Here is a 20,376-nt window from a genome sequence, read left to right as displayed (position 1 = left end):
ACGTTGAGCTCTGGTACAAGACAAAACCTGCTCTGAACGCAGACATAGCTGCACCAAAGACTTTTCCTTGGGTGGGGAAACTCGTCACTCTTGGGGAGTGAAAGTCAATGTTAAGTCAGCGGAGTAGTTTTTAAGTTTTCCAAGTAGACATCAAGGTTAAAACCAAGATAGACCAATACATTTGCTGCCAATCTCTTAACACAAAACAAAGCTCTTTCTTTTGGCTGCATCTGATTGCAGTCTCCACAGCAGACCTATCTGCAATGCTGATTTGGCATAGATTTTCCACCAGATGCCAAAACAAAAGAAAACAAAACAAAACACTGCAGTAGCAATTGACTTTTCAACCTACTACTAAAACAACACATCTACCATGTTTAGAGTGTATCATAATTTACAAATGTGTGTTTTTGAAATTACACCCTTGAGCTACCAAATAGCTGCTCGCATATCACCACTGTCATAACTCCAGCTCCGAGCTGTCAATGATTCAGGAGATTCAAGCACAACAGCCAGGGCTGAGCGCTAATTTGGAAAAACAACAGGAGAGAGTGTATCTGTCGGTCTGGGCTTTTAGAAACCAGGAGGTGTCAACTAACGGCCAATCAGCAGATGAAACACACCCCTGCAATCACTAGAGACAGGAACACACACACATCACCACCTGCAGGTCATCAGTCTCCCTCACTCACTCACTCACTCACCCACGCACACACAGCCATTCTGCAGCAATTCTTTTGAAACTACGTTGACTTCCTATCATTTTGTCAGCCTAAGCAAAGCATTATCCCTAACTTTAACCGTAACAAATGAATGCCTTAACCCTAACATTAACCTATCCACAATTCAAATCCAACCCCTAACCAGTTCCTCAGAGATGAGGTTCTCCCTCATTATAACAAGGGTTTTATTGGTAAATACTGGATATACTTCCCATAACTCAGTTTATATAAGTGTATAATCATCCTTAAAACAAAACCAGTTTTATACACACCAACATCTATGTATAAGCCATTCTGGTAAGGAGAAAGAGTGAAATGTCCAGCTCAAAAGTTGATTTCTGTGCAGTTCAAGAACACATTCATGCATGTTGTTCTGAAGAAGGTTTTAAACAATCAAATGTTCTTATAATAATATCAAATTCTGCACATGTGTATGTGCAAGTGAAATGAACACTGCTCACTTTAGCATGATGGGGGTCTATGAAAGCAGTCCAGATGTCAAACACTGACCTTCTCAGGAGCAGGAGTCCTTAAAGAGACCAAAACCTGGTCATGGCCCTGGCACTTATGCTCCTTTTCCTACACACTGGGCCTTTAAAGATTCCTTGTTTTGTATTGTTGATGGCTGATGCTCACAGTTCTCAGATGCTGAAGCATACAGTATGCTTCCATATGAAACTGTGATGTATGTGTTCATTCCTGCTATTCTACCCAGAATGCTTTTTTATACGTTCAGGCTGATGTGTCCATAAAAAGATGGAAAGACATAAGTGACAGCCTACAGAGGAACACAGGGAGGATCAAATCTCACAGCAACTGTCTGGCATAGCAGTGAAGAGGGATGTTTACAGCTCTGCTGCGAGGCTATTCCTGAGCAGAACAATGCACTCTGACAGAATTGATCACATCTGCAATGCTTTATGCTCATGCTGTTCTGGTGCTGAATGCTTCTTTGGTGCTGGAAGGATTGCAGCACTCGGCTATAGATGTCAGCTTACTGGACATCAACATATTACACGATTACCCTTTTTCACTTTGAGAGCCCCCGGGTTTCCCGCCTCTGTGTGTAAAGGCGATTCAAAGGCATTTCAATTCATTTGCTTGCTTACGCTCAGAAACGGAGAATCGACTTCAACACCTCAAAGCATTTGACAACTCTTAAGACCATTTGATACACTCGACAGTGTGTGAGGAGGTTAACATTCTCAGGTTTACTTCATCTGGCATCTCCCCTGTCTTCATGAAATCAGTAAAACGTTCATCCCTGGACTTTTATTAAGAGTTCAAATACCTGGACTTCCTTTTCTTTCATTTTCTTTCTTCTTTTGCAAAACATACAATCCTTAGTCCATTTATCTGGTTAACTGTTGATTTACAGGACTAAAAATTATTTTCACGATTGCCACATGTGTGTATGACTTTTGTGAGTGCATGATTGATATGGTATGCGATGTTTTTAATGCTCAAAAGACAGTTGTTGATAGTTTGTAGTGTGGTGGTGTAATGATTTTATTTTATGTGTCTTTTTACGACTTTACTGCCGGCTGCAAGACAATTGCTCCTCTGAGAATAGTTATGTCTGGACCATTCTTTCCTGAAGACACACAACTGTGGGCAGTTATTCCTCTTTTCTTTTCTTTTGTTTAAGATTATACTTGTGTATTGTATCTTGTGATGTGAAATGTGACCAACCAGCAACAAGTCTAGTAAACAAAGAATAATGCAAGTTGAAATCACGAAGAAGACACTACATGCTTCAAATCACAGTATCGGGGGTCTGCCAATCAATGAAGAAACACATGGCTACTTAATATGCAGCCGCTGCTGTTACTGCTACTAATGCTAATATAAGTGGAGAAGCTGCAGTGAAACAGTGATGTGTTTTCACTGTTGAATGGAGATGGAGAAGGAAAAACGAATTGCAGAACAATTAAATCGCGGCTGTTACAGCAGATATTCGGCTGTGCTTCTTGAGAAGACAGATGCTTCTGGTCATACCAACTCCGATCTCACGCCTGCTAAGCTATGGAAATGCTACGGAAGAAGAGGCCGCAACGTCGCCGCAAAGTTTCTCCAGAGTTTATGTAACTACATTAACCTCCTATCTTCTTATGGGGTGAGTTTTCATTAACGTCGTTAATCTATGTTACGTTAGTGTTCATTTGAAGTCACATACATAAAACAATATTCATGCTCAACCTTATGTGGCTAACGTTGTTATTAGCTAGCTCAATATTGTCCTTGCAAATGATACGCACATGAAACTTATTATACACTGTAACGGGAGCATGTGAGCATCTGATATTAATATGAATAACCAACTAACCTGATGTGCTTGAATAATGTCGTTGGGCATAAAGTATTGACTGTGATGCTAATGATTTAGCAACTAGCTCAGCTCATTGAGCAACAGACTGATACATCTACAATACGCCACATCAATGTTTTTTATTTTATTTGATATTAGATGTATGTATCTATCTTTGATCCTTCTAACTCTTAAGTATACTAGCTTTCTTGTTTTTGTTCCTGGTTTTTCCATGGCTATGAACATATACAGTATTCTGGCATCTTTACCTAAATCCATGAATTGACACTTCATTTGGCAGAGAATTAAAGAGATAATTTATTGAAAATTGATCACAGTGGAAAACCTCCTATTAATTACTCACCTTCAATATGTTGGAATTTTCCCTTGGAGTTTATGTGGTGATAGGGAGTAAATCTGAGCAAAAAGTGAGCAAATGTCTTTTAAGACTTTGATAAGGGAGGGTCAGCCATCCACAGTTGAGATAGGGATGGTACTAAAGTGGGTCCCACTGTGGTTCATTGTGCTCAGTGTATTAAATGACTGCCGAGAGAAAGAATCCACTGGAGAGTCATTCACTTCCTTATCTCTGAATATGGTTGTGGCATGCAACATCCAGACCTTTTACAAAGCTTCATCTCTTTCCCTGAGTTACTCCTCTGAATCACACCTTCAGAAAAATGCATTATCCTCCTATTATCATTTTTTATTTGCAGTGACACAAATTGTGAAATATGACTTTGTGCCTTCCACTCGCGGGCTCCAGGTACGCTTTCCTGTCTGTCGCACAGTGAATGTCTTCTCAGTGTTTTATAGCAGAATGAGGCCATAATCTCAGTCATAAATTAATCTGGAAGACGTATCTTGTCACCGTTTGCTCAAAGAGGCTGTTAAACCGAAATTGCAGATAAATTAATTTGAAGCTCTTCCGTTGGTTTGTTTTTTTAGTTTCCCATGTCTCTACGCTAGAGAAACTGTTTTTTAAAGCGTCATTTATTCAATCCTTGAATGTAATTAAATGAATTTGAAACAAATGAGAATAGCTCACCAGAGAATGATTTAAGCACTATGAGAAAAACGGTTAGTCATACTGATTTATGACCACATGATGTCACTGTTGTATACTAGACATGAGGAAATGTATTTATTATTATTATTTTTTCTTGACATTTTGATTCATTCACACTAATCTTAACAGCAGTTAACACCTCTGAGACATTTCCTGATAGGTCTAAGTCCAAATTGCTCTCTTCACTCTAAAAGTTTTCTTGCACCCAGTTTCAGAGATAAAGTTGATCAATGTTGCCTCGTTTAGTGGAACTTTAGAAATATACTGTTATTGGGTGTCAGCCAGGTGCAAATTGACATTGCAGATTAAAATTTGAGAATTAACGTGACATTCTGCCAAATGGGAAAGATTTGGTTCTGTTGGTTGGGCATGAAAGCATTTGACCTTGGAAAGAACATTGACAAAAGAATATCTGGCTTATTCTGTGGCTTTCTGCAGCAGCATGCGATCGTCAAACCGCAGCGTCTTCAGTGTCAAAAGCTCCTGTCCAATTTGTGAGAAGACCTTGAACACATTGTTTTGTCAATAATATGGTACCATTAGGTAAAAGCTTTTTTTAACACACCAGCTGTAATGAATGGCTATTCAACTTTTGATTTTAAGCTTAAAATGTCAGTCCATCTTGGCCTGAAAGCACTCACTTTGTGAGGAAACATAGTATTCAGGAAAAGAAGTACAGTGAATACTTCCACCAAGGCCAAACAATCCAACACACTGATAACCCAAATGATTAAATTGAATAATAAAATAATAATGATTCATGTATTCGCCCCTCAACCCACACCCACCCAAAGCGGCAGTGGGTAACTTCTTTTGCAAAAACGTTTCTGGCTTTGCTATCAAAGACAACGACTGAGCTTCTGTAGTGAGTGGCAGAGACGCTGCTGTGAGGAAGACAGGTCTTCTCGTGGTTTGAATGGAACAAGACATTCGGGAACCTTGTGTCACACAGAAAATGTACAACAGGATATACAGTGTGACAGTACTTTGGAAGTCTAAGTAAATACTGTAGACATACAGTGAAAACATAACCTCATTGGTGTACGTAAAAACCTGTTGGCAAAATGTTCACTCGCAGCTCCATAGACAATTAATAGTGTTGTTATCTATTGTGTCAGGAGTTGTTAATGTGGATAAATTATAAATGAGTTTTGGTCGAGGTGCCCTTTTCCATAAAGTGAGTGGTCACACAGTCCACTGGATGGACTGGAGTCCATTTGATGGGGTCTTTTTGACCAATAGAAGAGTGAGTTTCTTGCTGATGGAGGGATTTTCTATAACCTGGCAACCCAAAAGCATTTATAAATGGCTCTCAGACAAATAAAAAGCAATTAAGAGCACTCATACATGTACTATGGCACTTTGCATTTAGGGTCATTTTTATTATTAATTAGTCTCAAAGCTGTGTATTTTACTAGTTTTAGAAAACAGGCATATTTGAGATTTGCACTGGTGTGTGTTGAGCCAAAAAGACGTCACATCAGTTTTTCTGATTCTGACTAAGGTATGCACTAATAATTGAACCATTCAACTACTGACATCTAAATATATATTATAAACAGTTTATGTGTAATACTTCTGTGTTTGGCTTGGTCTAAAATAAGGTCATTCAATTCAGTCCAAATAAAAATGTAAAATGAATATTCTAAAATATTAAAGAATATTTCCCTTGTTGTCTTAGCAATATTATCTCACAGTCACAATCTTGAGAAACGGAATTAAAAAGGAGAAGGAAAAAAAAGACAAACAAGAGTATTTGAAGTTTTAATGTCAAAGTCAAACTTTTACATTATTCATCTTCATACCAAACCATTCATTGACGGCTCCTCTTCTCTCTCATCATACCAAATGCAATTAGTTCATTATGTAATTACAGGTTGGGAGCAGCAAAAAATAGAGCCAGTCCCGTAAGGAAAGAAAACAAAGGAGAAAATAAAAATAGTTTTTTTCCTCATTTTTTCTTTTCAAGTGCAGATTTGAAGACCTTAAGCATGCCATTGTCTGTTATGGATTCCAGCTGTATGTTTACAGTGTAGTTTTATCTGTACATGGCTATAAGGATAACAGCACGAGGGGAAAGTCAGGTACGCGATGTCCACTGAAGCATCTGTTTTTGAAAATGTCTTGATCTCGGGCATTGACGCCCTTCTTCGTCTGTCTCCCCTCTGTGCTTCGCAGTAGAATAAAACATATTCATGTTTAAACGTGCAGTATAAAAAAAAAGATACACACACACATACACACAGAGATTCATTTACAGCAAGTTCCCTTAAATCTAGAGTGGAGAGTTTGAGAGGTGTCATAATGCAACTGCAATAAAACAGCAGTCTGAGAAAATAATCTGCCACTGTGGTGGCTGAGTGTCCTTCCACGTCTCACAAACTGGACATTAGTTCTTCAAAACCTTCCATGACATCCGAGGGTTTGATCCCAGAGAATGTGCAGTGAATGGACCCTGCAGGACTTTGTGATTGTTCTCACAAAATACCCTTTCAGTGTGAACTTTACATGTTTTGTCAGCACATTCCCATAAACAACAGAGCTCATTAAACAGCCATGCTGGGAAATTGGGGTTAATGAAGGCTGAGAGAGTAAGTACATCAGGGATCCAGAACAAGCTACGGAGTTGTAAGGTCGAAGCTATATGCAGGTATACAATTTGAAATCACACACACACACACCCTTTTTCAGACTGAAAGATCGACCGTGTTGCCTACTTTACTGTTTCCACACATTAGTGAGGGGCAGCCAAGCAGCAGTAGCAGTGTGCAGCCAAAGCCACAAGTACTTACTTAAAGGTCAAACACTATTGTGCATCCTACCTGAGTGTTGCTGAGTGTTGACTCCAAACTATACAAAAATCTATGAAACTTAACTGCAGCACGTCCTCAGAGTGAGTCTCTGTCACCTCATCTGATCCAAAACTGCCAGAAGACACATTGAGTGATGCAATTTTTACATTTGCCTATCTAGACAGTAATGAGACCTGCGCAGATCAAGAGCGGAGAAAGAAAGCTCATTAAGACCACAGGGACGACCTAACCCTATTATCCCTATCACACCACTGAACCGAACACTTATGATGAGAATTAAGATGTGCTGGCCTTGATCTACACCCACTCTTTAGCGCGGTGCAGCAGAGTGTGTCTGGAGCTGTGCAGTAGCTGCTAGAAAGGACAAATGTGAAGGAGTTTGTTATCCGCACGGTTCAGCACAGCAGCATGGGTGTGTTGAGGTCGGCAATGCGTGGCCAAAAGGGTCGTGGCACTATGCACTCCCACTACATTGTGTTGTTGTTTTGTTTTTTTGCTTCAGCCTGCAGCAGCCTTCGTGCCAACTCTAGAGTGTGAAAAACAAGAGAAAAAGCCCAAGGTTAGCCCAAACTCGCCCTGTGATAAAAGAAGCATCAGTTGAATCTACTGACGCTAACTCCCTCGCTGCCATCATTATCTCAATTTCCCCCGTAAGCAGACACACATTTAGTACAGATGTATCCAAATAGGCAGGGTATTCAAAAAGGCATGTGGTTTTAAAAAAGAGAGAGAAAAAAGTTAGCATTATCTTTCTTTCATGCAGAGTCTTTTCTTCTTTTCCATTTTTTTTCTTACAGAAACTACAGAGATTTGGTTTGTCTATGACTCCTAGTTACAGTATGCTGAATATCTCATATTCCAACATTGTTTATCATTACATACAGTAGATGTGATTGAAATTCCCTCTGCTGTAGCCCCAGATATTGGTCTGAGAGATGAATAATCATTTAAATACAGTTCATGTTTAAGTACTGGCTGGAGAGGAGCAGGCAAATGCTACAGCTAGTTCAATGAGAGGCAATATGTTAAATAAAAGTATGATTAAGACATACACACATAGTGCATATGAATTTTGCACATTGCACACATTTTAATATGGTTATATTTTACTTATGTTCTTATATGTTGCATGTGTGTATGTTTGTAATGTTTTCTGTATGAAAATTAATGCAAGTCATTATATACTTTATATTACACTGCCACTTAATCTTGTTTTATAAACTGTGGCCCAATGCATGTTCACATTCTGCTGATGCACTGTTTGTGTTTACATGCTAAGGTCTGTTTGAGTAGGCGCGTGCATGCGTGCATGTGTGTGTGTGTGTGTGCGCATGTGTCCGAAAGAACAGTTTATGATACATGATGAACACTGTTAGGATGCTGTCGGTGTCTCATGAAACCAGCACCTCAGTCTACTCGGAAATGGGCGACAGCAGCAGCAGGGAAAGAACACTGCCGTTTTATCAAATACACATACAATATATACATTCTGGACGAGAAGGTAAAAACATAAAGACGTATTTTTCACGTGAGCCTGACTCGGTGTGAGAACCTTGACTTTGAATGGTTACATTTGTATAAAAAGTCACATTTTGTTGCAACTTGAATATTTATATTCTCTAAAAGTACAAGACCTGATTTTTTATTTTTTTTAGCTCAGCACATTTGTTTTTTGCCTATTGTTTAACTCTACAGTTACACACCTTTTTGTGTGATTCTCAATTCATGACTAAAATGGTTACTTTCATCGGTTAATATTTCCATTTTGTTATACAATAGACTTGATTAGGCATTACAAAGTTGATTGCTTTGAATAAAATCCCAATCAAAGACCCATAGCCTCTTTGTATCTACTTTGACTAAGACCTCGGTGGTTTTTCAGAAGATATTTCATCAGTTGAGTTCAAAAAAATGTTTTGCTTTCGCCTCAGAGAAAGTTTTTGTATGTACCAAGGCGTTTATAACACCAGGATTTACTCAGTTTCGATCTCCGTCTTCTTCCCAGAGATCCCTCTGTGGCAGAGGGTCAGGCATGCATTAAATTCAGGTCAAAAGAGGAGATGAAGCTGTCCTCCTCCACTAAGACATAGTAGGATATTTGCCAAGAGGCAATGTTCTCTGGTAGTCTTAAAAAAAACAAAAAAACAATTTTAGAGAGTACTTGTGATCAAAGCTGACTGAATGGTTGATCCATCACTTCCTGAAGTTTAAGTGCCAATAAATATTAGTCAGAATTCAAAACTTCCAATCTGAATCACATCTTCCTTGACATGTTCACATCTTCACAGGTTTATAAGGCTCTCCAAATGATGACTTGCCAGTAAAGTCTTGGCTCTCCCTCTCCTACAGAAGAGGGAGATGTGCTCCATTGCAAGGCTGTCACAGGTAGACCTCACGACGTGACAATGTGAGACAGGATGTGGTTTTGTAGTCCCCTCCTGTCCGAGTCAGTGGTATGACCTCGGGTGGGTTCTGGCCCTCTCCTGCTTCCTCCTCTTGCTGGCGCCTCCCAAAGCCTGCACTGCTAAAGGTGTCATAGGATGCCGATGTCATCTTGCGGTTGAGAAGGTTGCGGTTGTGATCGCCCATGTTCCTGTTGCGGTCTCCTCTACCCAGGGTGCCGAGAGGATCCCCATTGACTAACGGTAATCTCTGGCCTTCTCCACTGACAACCACACCAGGTTCTGAGCTCCCTGCGCTTCCGGCACTCTCGCTGTCACTTTCATGGTCGTTACCACGGAGATTGTTGTTATCGTCTCCCGGGGCAAAGGTGGAGAGCCGGGGTGGGTCACTGCCATGACGCTGGCGCTGGCGAGGTGAAGGGCGCATGGGCATCCAGCAAGTGTCAGAGTGGCCAAATTCATCACACTCCCGGGTACACTTTCCTGTCAGAGCTACGTCTGGCAGTTGTCTGGCATCTGGATGGAGGAAATGACAAAGAAAAGAGTGAAAAAAAAACCCCATCGAGAACTGGCAGAGAGGAAGTAGTATGTTCAGTTATATAAGTGTGTTTTTATGTAAAGCACTTAAATTCATAAAAATTGCTATATAAATGAAGATAGATGGATTGATATCAGGTCAATTCAAGATGAGACAATTAAAAGAAAAAGGAGATTAAATACAGGAGGTGAATGTTGACCAGGAATACAAGAGAGAGACAAATGTGTAAATACAAACTTGGGACAAAGGTTAGGGGACAGAATCTTAAGGAAGCAAGATGGGCAAAAAAAAATGCAGTGAAAGCAAAATGAAAAATGCTGACTTCAAAAGAATTCCTAAGAATAAATAGCACTTTGCTGTGCTAAGCTGTACACAAAAGGTGAGAGGTGAGGTCAAAGCAACATCCACTGGAAGCCAAAGATAATTATCAGATATTTGAATGACAAATTTCCTCATGTGCAAAGGAAGGATTAAGTTACAAATCGGCTGAGTTACAGCGCATGGGTGTTCGATCAAAAGGTTAGAGAGGCACCAGAGATGAATGCTGCTGTCCTGCACAGTCAAGTGTCAAAGGTTATGTTTATTATCTGTGTAAATCAGTTGTTTATGAATCAATACTGACGTCACGTTGAATACAGGAGTTGTAATGATGATAGATGAGGTAACTATTACTTGTATGTGTGCAGGTGTCAAATTACAGATAGTAATGTATTCCATACATTCAACTGAAATCCATGCCTTCACTGTCATTTTGATGATTTCAATTATTCTTCTCTTGAATAAAAAACTAATTATTAATTTTCCCATCTGACCATGAGGTCAGTATTTCCCATGTTGGTGAAAAGGCAGCATTTAATTGGAATCTGATATAAAGCCATAGAAGTCAGCCAAGGTCAAAGTGACCTTGGTCTGTTTTCTCTGTTCCAGCTTAGGTATAACCACATACAGAGGGATGAGGGCAAAACACACCGTGAAATAATAATAAAAAAAAATTATTTTTTTTCTTGCAAATTTCCATTCCAAAAAAACCCGTTAGAAAAAGGCAAAAACACAATTTCCTCAGTGAAAGGGAATATGGGCTGCTGATTGACAGCAGCAAGGCCACGGATGAGGCTCCGGCACGACAAACGACAACACTTAAGATTTTCTAAAACACTCTTCACATTGCACATTCAAGTGTTCACACAAAATATTTGCGGCAAATGCAAACAAATGCAGGGCAGCTGTTTCTTTTAAAAACAAACAAACAAAAAACACACACACAACCCCCAAACATTCTCATCACATGAAGAGAGAAAAGACTCCTGGAACCTTGACAGCAAGTCAAGGTTTTAATAAAAGTGTGTGTGTGTGTGTAAAAGAGATTGAACGTGTTTGTACAAAACATTTGTAAGCCTCGAGTAACAAAAAGTAAGTGAATGACTCTGGAAGCCTCTTGACTGCAATTTGAAATTATATTTGATTGGTGATTCACTGTATTAATCAAGCTCGGTCCAGAGGGTCTGATTAAAGCTAGCTTAAAGTTATCTATTTGTGATTCTTTTGACAGGAATTGCGACAGCGATTACGATACGATTTGCGATATCAGAGGGAATTATAATTTTCATTTTTGTGCAGATCTGTGAGAGACAAAGATGTTCTCCTCAGTCTGTAGAATAAGCGGTGTAAAGGTCAAGATAATAAATAATCTAAAATGATATTCTAACACGCACATTTTGGCTTTAACAAAATATTGCGCCTCCTGCGATTTGAAAATAACACACCGTATATATATATAGTTTTTCCTCAGGGTCTCTCGGTGAAAACATTAACAAAAGACACCATTGTTGCCGTTCTCCTGTGTATTCACACTTCATGAGGAGAGAGCTTCGGTGGTGATCCGTTACACACAAATGGATCAAGCGATATTGACTCTTTATCTTTATCTGCCACTTTATCCTCCACATGAGGGTCGTGGCGGGCTGGAACCACTCCCAGCTGACATGGGTTGAAAGGCGGGGCACACACTCAATAGGGCCAACATACAACCCCTCACTCTCACTACGGAGAGAACCTGCATGCACATGGCGAGAACGCGCTAACTCCACACAGAAAGGCCCGTCGGTCGAACTGGGATTTGCACCGGTGACCTTCTTGCTCACTGCGCTCTGTCGTTTCGTAGGAGGTTTATTATAGCAGAGATGGCGGGTGACACCATTAGAGGATGACCAAAATGGAACAGTCCATTACCTTGAAAAGAAGTATGGATTTCTCTGGATTTATTTAAAATTGTAAAGGTTTTGGGGGCCACACGGTGGATGTAGTGGTTAGCACTCTTGCCTTTGTAGCAAAAAGACTCAGGTTCGAGACCCGGTCAGAACAAAGGTCTTTCTGCATGGAGTTTGCATGTTGTCCCCGTGTGTGTGGGTTTTCTCCGGGTTCTCCGGTTTCCTCCCACAGTCCAAAAAAATGCAATATGGGGATTAGGTAAATTGCACACTTTAAATTGACTGTAGATGTGAAAGTGAACGGTTGTTTGTCTCTATGTGGCCTTGCGATGCTCTGGCGATCTGTCCAGTGTGTACATTGGCACAGAACCCCCCCGCGACCCTCATGTGGAGGAAATGGTAGAAAATGGATGGATGGATGGATGGGAAGGTTTTGGCTTATGTTAATAAACAGTCACATTGTTTTGTACATATTTTCATGTAGAAATGTTACATAATTATCACACCATGTCATTAATGGTACGTTTACCTGGTTATGGTTAATGTTAGGGTCAGGCTGTTCACATTACGTGGACTGAATGCAGTATCCTAACAAGAACAACTGCACAAACCTGTGCATGTCTGTGTGTAATATCTGTGTGTGTGTGTGTGTGTGTGTGTGTGTGTGTTGTTGTTGCTCTGACCATTCTCCACATGCTCCTCCTCCCCCACACTGCCCTCAGGCGTGGTTCGCTCGTATCCTTCCTCAGGCAGCGGCAGCGCTCCCAGCCGTGGCCCTGATGAGCTTTTGCTGCTTGGTGTCTCCGAGTCTTCCAGGCCACTGTCATAGCAGCCACCGTCCTGGGGCTGGCTGACTACCGAGAAGGTCACTCGTCGAAGGGTCCCCTGCACGGAACGTACACAAACAATATGGGATTAATCATACAGAAATCCTCATTTGAAATTCTAAATCTAGGGATTTGGCAAGTAGGCGGGAGTCGGCAAAGACATCCAGATTATCTGAACGTGTTCGCCCTGATTATGGGATAAACTGCTACCATGCTGGGTAACAATCAACCAATCCTGTTATTTAAAGTTTGCAGTTGGTTTTTAATCCAGGTTTAGATTAATGCTGCTGGACGTGGCTGAAGTTTACGGACCTCTGTTTTTCATTTGGAATGGTGCCGTGTAGTAGCAACAGCTGGGTCATAAACTGTAAAAACACTTACTTGCTATGCTATTAAAACAAGTGAAGGTTTAAACAATAATTCTAGGGATTATATATAATTTTCTTCATTGGAAAACCCACCCCAAACAAAAACAAACAAACAAAGCTATTGAATGAGCTTTTCTTATTAAGCTCATGTACTGTAGCTGCTTCCTCTGTGGCATAGACACAGTTTTCATTTAAACACACAGTGAGCCACACCAGTGCACTGGGTGACGTGTTCCTTCTTAATAAATAACATCGACAGAGCACTTTATTTTAGGTCAGTTTCACCTACACTGTCCTGCTTTGTGTGTAGGTTGTGTAAAAATACTTATTAGGTTACACAAAGTAAATTAATCCATGGCTGAAAAAGACAATTAAACCCAAATAAAGAACTTTGTAAAACTTTTTTTTAAAGGAAACCACAAATATGATCTGTAAGTTGGAAACTGGCGAGATGGATGAATACATTTGTTTTTACCATTTTTATTTCATTTCACACATTTAAATATGAGAAAAATATCAAGTAAAGGGTGTGCTGAAACCTACATAGACACATAAAGACAATTTTTAATTATTGGATATAGAGAATATATCGTTATAATAGTTATCATTTGTTGATTTTTAATTTTTTTTATTTGTGCTTAGTTTTCTCTTTTTCTCTTTTTGCCATGGTACTGATTTGATTTCTATTATTTTATATTAGGCCAGGGGGCAGTAGAAACCACAGTGTGCAAATTAATTGAGATATGAATAAAAATGAATATCCCTTTCTTCTCGTGGAAAGCAGGAAATGAAACCACTGGGTTTTCCAAGGTATACTGCAGCCACAAACCGTCCGACAATCCGCCACCAGTATAAAACAAAAATGTCCCAACGCTGCAGTGGAAGTGGTGTAATTCACAAACAAATCATTTCAATCACTCAAGCTCTGCATCGCACCTGCTGTGATTCCAACACACAAATCATCCCGGTCTATTTAGTGGACCAGTTTTCACTTCAGAGAGGGGGAAACAGTGTAATAACTCCATGCTGAGGGAATATCAGAGAAAGTTAAACAACTCCTGGCCTGGAGGCATCGCACTGCACCAGGAAGCCCGTTTCTCTACAACACCCCTACTATCTATCTCTCACACTCATTTAGCTGCTTGCAAAATTACAACCCTTTCAAAATTAGACCCGCTTTGAAACACACAGCATAAAGAGAGGAAGTGAGGGAACAGAGGGGGGGCAGGCAGCAGATTACAGTGGAAGATCTTCAGCTCAGAAAGTATGCCTTGGGATAATCTATAGGGAAACTGATGGACAACTGGGATAAAAGCTAAACCTGAACTCATTCAGTTTTTCCTTCTCCCAACGACCCAAAGGAAAAAAAAGGAACATTTAAACATCGCACCTCATGAACATAAAAGACAAGCGGAGAGAGGGGCAAAATTAATCCAGCAGAATGGAGAAAATCAACACAACATTTGTTTCCTCCTGCCACGCCAACATTTAGATGAAAGAAGAATGAAAGCGACTCAGACAGAAGGGATGGTGCAGACTCAGGCAAGACTGAGGAAGAGATATTAGAAGCTAATGGAAAAGCAACAGTGACTTCAGCCTTGCTCTCCACAGAGGGAGAGAGAGCAATTTATTTTTAGAGCATTAGCTAAGATGAGAAAGTCCAACCTCTTCCACTTGTTCAGACTAACTGAATAGAGAGCGATGACGTAAGATGATTTTTGTTTTCCTGTGGTTGTGACAAAGACAACAAGTTTGTTTGTTTGTCAAGGTCAACAACGTTTCCAAACAAATTCTTTTAGAGCTCCACTGTGTAGAGTTTAGAGTTTTGATGCTAAATGGGGGCTGCATATGAAGCATCCAACACACTTGGAAGGAAAAATTCCAAAGGTTTCTGAAAGCTGAGAAGTTGCACATCAAAGCCAAAATGTGGTTATTACGGTAATTTCACTGGCGCTGTTTCAGGAAGCCGGAGAATCGGCGTCTTTGTTGCCAGAGAGGAGAGAGTGGGAAGAGAACACCTGCGAATAGTTTCCATTTTTTGGCCTGTTTTTGCACACTGAGACAAAGAAACACTGAGAGACTCAAAACGTGATATTTAATACTGTTCAAATTTAACATGCAAATTCTGTTGTTCGTGCACAACTGTAGTGTTTAAATTGTTAAAACAGTATTTTAACATCCAGTTGGATGTTATTCTGGAAAATTAGGCAAAAGCCGTTAGTCACAGGACATTCTCTGGCCCTTTTATGGTTAAAATAAGCAAGGTGAACATATTGAGGGTTAGGTATTAAAGGGTTAAGATATTTCAATTACAATTGAGAGAACAAGTCGGTAGACTTTATCACATGGGATTATGAATCTTGTGTGTGTGTTGGGTGACAGCGGGTGGAGGAGAGAGGAGGGGGGGCCTCCCTAGAGCACCAAAATGCATAGGGCCGGCCCTGATTTCATCTGCTGATCAGGTGCTTTTATATTTGTCCCACAGAGAGATGAGGCTTTCACAGGTGCAGCTCCAAACACCCTTGAATACCTTAAGTGGCCTCTTCACATTAGGCTAATTCACTGGCAGCTTTTACATCTTAAAACATTGGGTGTTTTTTCCTTGGGTTTTTACCACAGTATGAGATGCAGCCTACATTACTTATGATGTTGTTGCTTATTTTATTTGTATCTCATTGCGTTCCGTGTTTTCTGATGTTTGCTCTTTGCTTGTGTTTGTTGTGTTTTATGGATTTCAGTTTTTATTTGACCAGCTGTGTTGTTTCTGTAAAGAGCTTCATGAATAAAATTTGATTTAAGTATGTCCCTTCGTTGAATGCTCAGGTCTTATGTCATGCTGGAGCTGGGGTGACTTATAAATGTAGTAATCCTGGAGCACGGTTTGGGGCTTGATTGACATAAGAGGAGTGATTTATTGTTATTGAAGGCCAGGTGCTGGTTGTATGTGCGTGTGCGTGTGTGTGTGTGTACGTGTACGGACGGAATTCATTTGCTCACCAATGATTCCTTCTAATTTGATTTCCCTCTAACCCTCTGTCTGACCAGAGCTGCCCCCTTTCATTTCTTGTCCTGGTAATTTTATTTTCTGTCTCTCCTCCTCCACCCCTCCTTCCTTCCTTCAGTTGATGCTGCAGTCAACTTGCTTTCACAGTCATAACTCTACTCCCTGTGCACCCCCCCACCCCTTCTTTTCTTTGTCAGTCAGCTTTATGATGTGGCGATCGATGATGTGTCCTTGACCTCGTTATGAGTCCCACTGCTCTTCCACATAGCAGGCTTTATTGACCCGCGCCGTCTCTAACCCCTCTTTTCTCTCATCTTCCAACTCTTCTACCTCAGTCTCTCACTCATTGACAAACCTCTCTTCGATTCCTTTGCCAAACCCTGTATTTTGACATCATCTCGTCATTAACTTCTACTTATTGTGCACGCTTCACAGTCTGCCACCGCCGTATTGCTTCTTACTCGTCTCATTTTTCCCCAAATCTGACTGTCTCACGCCTGCATTTATATTACGCAGTCAGTGTATTTCTGTTACACCAAAGGCGTGCAAACATTTTTCTGTCAAGGATGTCCTTTAAAGCCGTTTACATCTTTTTTTCTTTGCTCACATGTTGAATTTATCTCTTATTTCCTTTCCACTTTACCCGCTTCAACCTCACTTAAAAAAACAAACAAAAAAAACCTCATAAACAAAAAAAAACCTTGATGTTTTTCGGCCTGATTCTCGAAGCACAAAGAATGTTTGTGTGTATGCTCCATGTGTTTCTGTGCAAGCTTGTAAATGCAATAAAGACATTCATATGTGTGAAAACATACACACACGCGTGGATAAATTGGCTTAAGTCCAGCGTGGCCTATATGAATTCATGCCTGATGGAATATTAATTGAGTTTGACGAAGGACATTAAAAATCCTTCCTCTTAATCTGACATGGGCCATTACAGTTCAATACTGACATGGGAGCTGCACTCATCTGCACGGCATGGTGAGCATGTGCGTGTGCGAGTGTGTGCGAGTGTGTTTGTGTGTCGTTCGTCATCGGCAGTATATGCTAGTTAAGTGTTGACAAATCGGCGTGAATCAAACACAGACACCGAAGGCTCTGAATGAAGAATAAACATAACCATTTGAATCTTCCACTTCCTGAGAAGGTGTTAAAAAAAAAAAACCATAAACACATTCAAACATAGTTTTTCATTTCAGGGCAGTCTCTGTTGCACGTGTGTGCATATGCTCACACTTAAGAGTGAGACTTCACACCTTCTCGTCTCATGGCTGTGGCTGAGTGTGAGACTTTCAAAGGCTGCGAGATGTGTTGTGGCAGACTGCGAGAAGACACTTGTGCATGTGGCTGTGGGGATGTGTGTGTGTGTGTGTGTGCGTGCGTGTGCACAGGTTGGCTTAGTCATCAAGGTAATTAGTGAGTAAACCTCCTCGCTGTCGGTTCAAAGAGAATTAACGTGCTCCAGTTAATTAACAGTCTCCCTCTCTTCTCGTTACATGTGTCTGAATATTCAACACACGTGTTTTTTTTGTGTGGAGGCGCTTCATTTACACATCTCGGGGTTTGTGTTTGCGCGCAGCCATGTGTTTGTGTTTGCCGGTGTCCTGCAACAGCCCGGTGTGCATAATGGATCAAGAGGATGTGGCTTATGCATAAAACAAAACTACAAACATGGTTCTAGGACTAGAGCCACGTTTGGATCTATTCTCTATTCTCATTTATCTGCATCACCCACTATAGGTGCAGGAATCTACCATGTAATGGCTGAATTTATTATTTATCAGTCTTCAGTTCCTCCTCCACACACAAGCACGATGTTTGTAACAATGCACAGAATGGAGGTCAGATTTCTACTGTGGCCACACATTTGTTCATCCATTCACTAAACTCAAAGTCATGCTGCATGTAAGCAGAGTCAGGATGTCATGCATAATCCATAACTGGCCACGGCGCTGCATATCTTACTTTAGTTGTACCACATCATTACACTGACAAATGGTCGTATGAAAGAAAGCCTTGATGGATAAACTTATAATCATTCATTTACTGCAACAACAATTCAACTGGATTTGAACAGATATGGCTTATTTAAAATTATTGAAGATCAATATCCTCTGATGGTGTCTGATAGCTTTTTGCTCTCAAACCGATATTTAATAGAGTGAAAATGGCTAAATTAATTGATGGAGGCTGTTCAATAATTGCATTTGGAATAAGCAGTTCTTAGATTTTAATTACATAAATGATGTGTTTTGTTTTGCCTGCTTGCTTTTGTTTATTAAGAGTGTGGCAGACTGTGGCAGAGAGGATTTGTGTGTTTTAATGACTCAGAATGAGGCATGACCGTTTTCTAATACTTCACAAATGTTCATCAGTTATGGTGCCGTTAGCTAGTCATTGGGCAGCGTCACAAGCTATAGATGATGTTTTTATCTCTCATACCAACCATCCCACTCCTCCTTCCCTCCACGATGCTGCGGGCTTGCATTTATAAGTGGTAAAACAAAAGCAACTGGGGGTAAGAACGATCTCGTTTTCCATGAGAAGGTTCCATTTGTTTGTGTTGAAATAGGCAGAAGTGGGACAGTATTATGAGCCTAATGTCAATCACACTGACACCTGACACCCTGTTTGCAATTTCTCCCTCCAGACACCTGAAATTTTCCTAACGGTTGACTGAGAGGTGTAGCTTTGCATGTTAATTTAGTTGTCAGTGACTGGCAATTTCAGCTCGTGGACACATGATATTTGAAGCCAAGCATCAATATTTTTTAAATGTGATTATTTCTTTGCCAGGAATAGGATTGTGTGGTCCTTAAGGGATGCTGTAAGTCACAAATGAAGTCCAGACTTATGGAATTCCTTAAGTGGCTTAGCAGCTCTGCAGTGGATAGAGTGGCTTATTGTGCAGTGAGAATAAATCTGCTAATAAAACATGATGTGTTTTGTGGAATAATTACTTTACAAATAACATCACGGAAGCTTTTTATGGCAGTACGTCTGCCAAACTGGACAAGCGGATACATGATTCTCAGCGCGTGATCAATAAAATAGTCTAATATGCGATCAAATGATGTCACCTCATCCTGTTTCCTCATAATGTGATAGCTTATTTACTACCTAAAAATAAACATATCTCCATAACGTCGCTGTGAACGTACAGAGTATGTAAAGAGATATCGCACAATAAATGCTAATATGTGTCTGTTGACACCACACGAATGCGGTCTGACTTTACAGAATTTCCACTTTGATGATCAGTCAAATTGACACTCGCTTCTGCTCCCATGTCGTGAATCTTTTTTAATGAAATGATCTTGTGCAGCAAGGAAATGGATGTTCTATTACGATGAATGAGTGAAATGAATAACCGTTTCTTTATTGTAATTCAAATAACTGAACAGTTTTGGGTATTTTTTTTTGTGTTCAAATTATTGGATGGTTTTTACAGCAGCAATGCAAGTGCCAGGTTCACGCGGAGACACCGGCTGCACAGATTTACTCGTGCTTTTGTTTAATTCATACATCCAAAGTGAAAGATCATGCGGTGTCAATCGTGTTTTTATACCCACTGGCTTCCTATTCATTTTAGGATTGATTTTAAAATGTTATTGTTGGTTTCTAAAGCTCTTAACGGTTTGGCACCATCTTACCTCTGTGAACTTCCTTCTCTTCACGCCCCATCCCAAGCGCTGAGGTCTAACAACAGGCTGCTTTCAGATGTGCCAAAATCCTGACAAAAAACTCTACTACTGTCTGCAGCTGCCCACAAACTTTGGAACAAGTTACCCATGGAAATGAAATCTGCCCCCACCATTGAACATTTTTAATATCTTCAAAAGACCCAGCTCTTCTCCTTGGCCTTCACTTCACTTAGATTGCTACCATTTCATTATTTAATGAAGGCACTATTTTACTGTCTTACTTTTATGTTTTTACTGATTTTGTGTTTTATGCCTTCCTGTGCCTCTGTAAAGCACTTGGGTCAACTGTGGTTGTTTTTAAATGTGCTCTAGAAATTTAAAGGTGTAGTGGGTCAAATTTGGCAACATTTGCTGGTGAAGTTGCACGTTGCAGCTGAATTCCCGTCACCTCATCCTTCCTTTTCCTCCCCC

At 40.3% G+C, this 20,376-nt stretch overlaps 1 protein-coding gene across 1 annotated transcript in view; it reads right to left on the bottom strand.

Moving 5' to 3' along the window:
• Nucleotides 1–5,850: 5,850 nt before the first annotated feature.
• Nucleotides 5,851–20,376, bottom strand: part of pcdh7a (protocadherin 7a) — a 44,030-nt gene continuing 29,504 nt past the window's right edge. Inside the window, exons 4-5 of the mRNA XM_044029059.1 lie at nt 12,743–12,944; nt 5,851–9,830 (exon numbers count right to left, since the gene is read on the bottom strand). Coding sequence (XP_043884994.1) covers nt 9,292–9,830; nt 12,743–12,944 — 741 coding nt within the window. The 3' untranslated portion in view covers nt 5,851–9,291. The remainder of the gene's footprint in view (nt 9,831–12,742; nt 12,945–20,376) is intronic.

This window comes from Solea senegalensis, linkage group LG6 (genome assembly GCF_019176455.1).
Source record: "Solea senegalensis isolate Sse05_10M linkage group LG6, IFAPA_SoseM_1, whole genome shotgun sequence".
Taxonomy (NCBI): domain Eukaryota; kingdom Metazoa; phylum Chordata; class Actinopteri; order Pleuronectiformes; family Soleidae; genus Solea; species Solea senegalensis.
Note: the sequence above shows the minus strand (reverse complement) of the source record. Positions and strands in the feature narration are given on the sequence as shown.